Raw genomic sequence first — 4,267 nt, 5'->3', positions numbered from 1 at the left:
CACTGGTAACGGATCGGATCAATTGAATTGGATTTAACTCTGTTAAAGAGAGAATAATGAACATATATGGATTAGACATATAAATGTAATAAATGTAAGATATTGTGCATTTCAAGTTTGTTGACCTGATGTCCTAATACTGTCTTTTTATCACGGAAATCTTCACTGATTAATACAGTGGTAATGTTTTCGCCTAGCATTTGCTGGGGAGGCCACTGCTGTGGTTGGACACCACATTGGGGGGTTGGGGTTGCTTGGCTGAAGTTCTGGTCAACATCTATTCTGATGAAACTGGAATAAAGAGGACGCTAGGATAGATACAGATGGTTTCAAATGGTTGGAAGCAAGATATATGTTTTCTCTAAGTTCTAGAGCTTTCAAGTATGCGGCCTAAGAGTATACAATAAGCTCCCACTAGACATGCGGAAGCCTGAAGGAATTAAGGTTTTGAAGAGGAAACAGAAAACTATCTCGTTTTCTAAGTTCTTCGATAGTGTAGATCTGACAAAAAATGACAAATATGCGTTGTGAAATACTGAATGCCTTGGAATGTATACGATAAAATGAATTATAAAAGGTCCTGTAGAGAGTATGGTTCCCAGCAGTATAGCCTAGGACCAGAGAAACAGCCCTTAAAGTAAGTAAGTAATGTAAAGTAACGAATATGGTAGATTTAGATTATATTTTATTAGGTTTTTGTGCACAATGTACAAATCATTAAATTTTTCTGTATTTAGTTAACAATCTGACAACCAGATCTCCAAATAAACAGATTCAAGAAGAGGCAGCCAATAGCGGATGTAAAAAAAATAAAAACCTTTCTCCATTCTCTCTTAGAGAAGAACAATTTCTCTTCATTCAAGCGTGAAATTATCAGAAAAGGTCCCGAACACTGCGTCTTCCATAAGAGTCTGTTTCTATCGAAAGGGACGAGTTTGAATTATAGGTTTCCGATTTCATCGTTTTGTCTTCTCCTAGGTCGGCAGTTCTCTCTCTCTCTCTCTCTCTCTCTCTCTCTCTCTCTCTCTCTCTCTCTCTCTCTCTCTCTCTGATTAAAGGAAGAGTTTGATGCATTTATCTAACTAATAATAACGTTTCTTAAAATTTATTCTTGAATACTTGTTATCATTAGCAATCAATTCATACTTATATTATTGTTACTCGTATATCACAGTTTTACAAGAAATATCTGTTTGTAAGAATCTAAACGAAAAATAACAATCAATATGGATTATAATATTTTTCTTTTCAAAAGGTCGGTGCGTTCTTCTGTCAACATAGAAGAGATGAATTTATGATGTTATCATCTCGATATTTGATTTGCTATTTCCATCATTTGAATTTAGAAAATATAAGAGCCAGTTGAAACTGAAGTCTTCCGAGTAATATTGGCAATGGAAAAAAACATCCATGAAAATCCTCAGTAAGGTTCAACTTCAGTAGATGTTATGAGAGAGAGAGAGAGAGAGAGAGAGAGAGAGAGAGAGAGAGAGAGAGAGAGAGAGAGAGAGAGAGAGAGAGAGAGAGCTTAACCATCGCATTCATTCACTCGAGACTTCTTTTTTGATATCTTGAGAAAGATTAAAGAACGTGGCGCTGCTCCTGTCGATGTTTGGCTTTCAGCGGGATTACCGATGCGTCTTTTGTTTCTCTCACTGAAACACTTCACGTGCATATTCCTGGAAATGATATTAATGGCGATCCTTGCAAATCTATGAGAGGCTCTAATACTGCTTACAAGCACTTTGCACCACTGTCTTAGGTTTTGCTATTTGACTATCTGGCCAGGCATTTTTTTTTCAATGTTGTCAATATTATTTTTATTGCTTCTTTTCCTAATTTTGTTGAATTTTGAAATCAAATATGTTTATATGTTTATTTCTTGTCTTTTTCTTACTAGTTGTCGATACAATTTGAAACAATCATCTATTTCTAAATATCTCATATTGATTTAAAGATTTTTTCTGATGCTGAGTACCCTCAAAGCTTCTTTGAATGTACGGTAAAAATGTGCAACCATTCCGTTGGCAGCAGGGTTATAGGTGTTGTCTGATGTAGGGTGATTCCCAGGAGATTCACTAATGATGTCCACAATTGAGAGGTGAAAGTGGTACCCCTGTCAGAAGTAATATGCACAGGGATACCAAATCGCGTTATCCATCGCGAGAGTAAGGTAGATGTACACGAGGCAGACGTTGCAGTTTCCATGGGAATGATTTAGGCCAACGAGGGGAGCGGTCAATGACGGTAAAAAGGTAACAATGTCCTTGTGATGTGTGTAAGGGCCTACAACATCGACGTGAATAGGGGCTAAGCAACGCTGAGGTTAAGAAAAGATGGCCACTCCTAAATCTGTGTGTCGATGTACTTTTGAGTTTTGCCATGAAGTACAGGTGGAGCCCATCCTTGGCATCCTTAGCTACGTCATGCCAAATGAACTTTATACTCAGTACCTGTGCAGTAGAATGGCACGATAGATGTAAAAGGCCATGAATGAGATCAAACACTTATCGGCACATGGGAGAAGGTATCCACGGTCTAGGTCTTCCAGTATCGCAGAGGAGGTAGCGTTGGAGTCGGCGAGAGGGACGTCATCTGAATGGAGGGATGTGCAGGATGTCCTATATGCTTGGTACTCTGGACTTTTCGTTGGGCTTGTGCCAAGACATTATAATGCAAACCCATGGTAATGGCGTCCAATGTGTTTCTTGACAGGCCATCAGCAACTTGATTTATTTTCCCACGGACGTGTTGAAGGGTAAAAATGTATTTAGCCATGGCGAAGAGATGTCGGCATTGACGGGCTGACCAAGTGTTGGACTGTCGAATTAAGGCGTGCACCAGAGGCATGTGGTCCATACAAATGATGAAGGGTGTACCTAACAAGAAGTGGCAAAAGTGACAGTCAGCCATGTATACTGCAAGCAATTCACACTTGAAGGTAGAGTAGCTGGATTCTGCATTGGACAGTTTTCTACTGAAGAAGGCCAATAGGTGGGGCTAGCCATTGACCACATATTTGAGTGCTGCCCCAATAGAGAAGTCGCTGACATAGGTGGAGAGAAGGAGAGGTGCATGTAGCACGTGGAAAGTGAGAGCATCAGCGGTTGATGGGGCATTCTTTGAGTTGCAAAAGGCCACTTCTTGAAGGGGACCCCACTTCAGGTCTTTTGGCTTACTCTTAAGGGAGGCGTAGAGAGGAGGAAGTGGCAAGAAGAGTGACAATGGCTGGAAGGAAATGGTGTGAATAGTTGACCATGTCCAAGAAATCTTGCAGTGCTTTGATAGTGAAGGGCATGGGGAAGTTCTGAATGGCTGCTAACTTCTCAGGGACGGGGTGGACTCCTTCAGGAGTGAAGTGGTGCCTTGAGAACGATACTTCATTGGCGCCAAAGGTACACTTGTCATACTAAACTACAAGGCCGTCCAGTTGTAGCCGGTCAAGAAAAACGCTTAGATGATCGAGGTGTTCATCCTTGGAGGAAGAGAACATAAGTATGCCGTCCACGTAACATGCACAGAAGGAGAGGTCCCCTAAGATGCTGTCCATGAAGATGTTGAAAAGTGACCCCAGCATTACGAAGGCCAAAGCAGAAGTAATTGAAAGTGTATTTACTGAAGGGGGTGGTAATGGCAGTCTTGGGGATGTCTTCTGGGCTCATGGCCACCTGATAATCCCTCTTCAGGGGGTCGAGCGTGGAGAAAAACCTTCGCTTTGTGCAAATACAAGGTCATTTCAGCGATGTTTGGGAGGGGGTAGTGATCAAGTTTTGTTCAGGCTCTGTAATCCCCACATGGACGCAGAGAGCCATTTTTCTTCAGAATGATATGTAAGGGTAATGACCATGGACTTGAGGCCTTTAAGCAAAGACCTATTTCTTCCATTTTCGTGAACGTTTGTTTAGTGTTTGCCAAAAGATCCGGTGCCAGATGTCTGGATCTGGTGAATACTAGGGGTCTTGTCGTTCTGATATGGTGATAAACATTGTGTTGGGGAAACCATGGGTGTTTGATGAAGTTCTGAAGGGAAGACATCCGGGTATGACATGAGAGGTAGGGGTAGGCATCCGTGGGCGCGCTGCTGTAGAGAGCAAGGTCGGATGGGCTGGGTTGGAGAGGCTTCAAGAAGTACGAATCCACGCTGAATAACCATCGGTGACCTACATCGACCAGGAGGTGGAATTATGAGTGGAAATTCACACCGAGGAATGGCAATGTGATGTCAGCAACGAGAAACTTTCAAATATATTTGCCGCTTCTAATCGAT

General features: G+C 41.7%; 1 protein-coding gene across 1 annotated transcript; it reads right to left on the bottom strand.

Annotated features, from left to right (window-relative positions):
• Positions 1-3,000: 3,000 nt before the first annotated feature.
• Positions 3,001-3,550, bottom strand: LOC137628596 (uncharacterized). The gene is made up of 2 exons (XM_068359749.1): positions 3,419-3,550; positions 3,001-3,228 (listed from the first exon to the last, which is right to left on the bottom strand). The coding sequence occupies exons 1-2, from the start codon at positions 3,548-3,550 to the stop codon at positions 3,001-3,003; spliced, it is 360 nt and encodes a 119-aa protein (XP_068215850.1).
• Positions 3,551-4,267: the final 717 nt, after the last annotated feature.

Source organism: Palaemon carinicauda, chromosome 36 (assembly GCF_036898095.1).
Source record: "Palaemon carinicauda isolate YSFRI2023 chromosome 36, ASM3689809v2, whole genome shotgun sequence".
NCBI classification, from domain to species: Eukaryota; Metazoa; Arthropoda; class Malacostraca; order Decapoda; family Palaemonidae; genus Palaemon; species Palaemon carinicauda.
This window is presented reverse-complemented; position numbering and strand designations above follow the sequence as displayed.

Coding starts and splice junctions, on each gene's coding strand:
- LOC137628596 (XM_068359749.1), bottom strand. CDS start 3,550: ATGGACAGCATCTTAGGGGACCTCTCCTTCTGTGCATGTTACGTGGAC. Junction 3,229..3,418: donor GGCTACAACTGGACGGCCTT/GTAGTTTAGTAT, acceptor ATTTCCTTCCAG/CCATTGTCACTCTTCTTGCC.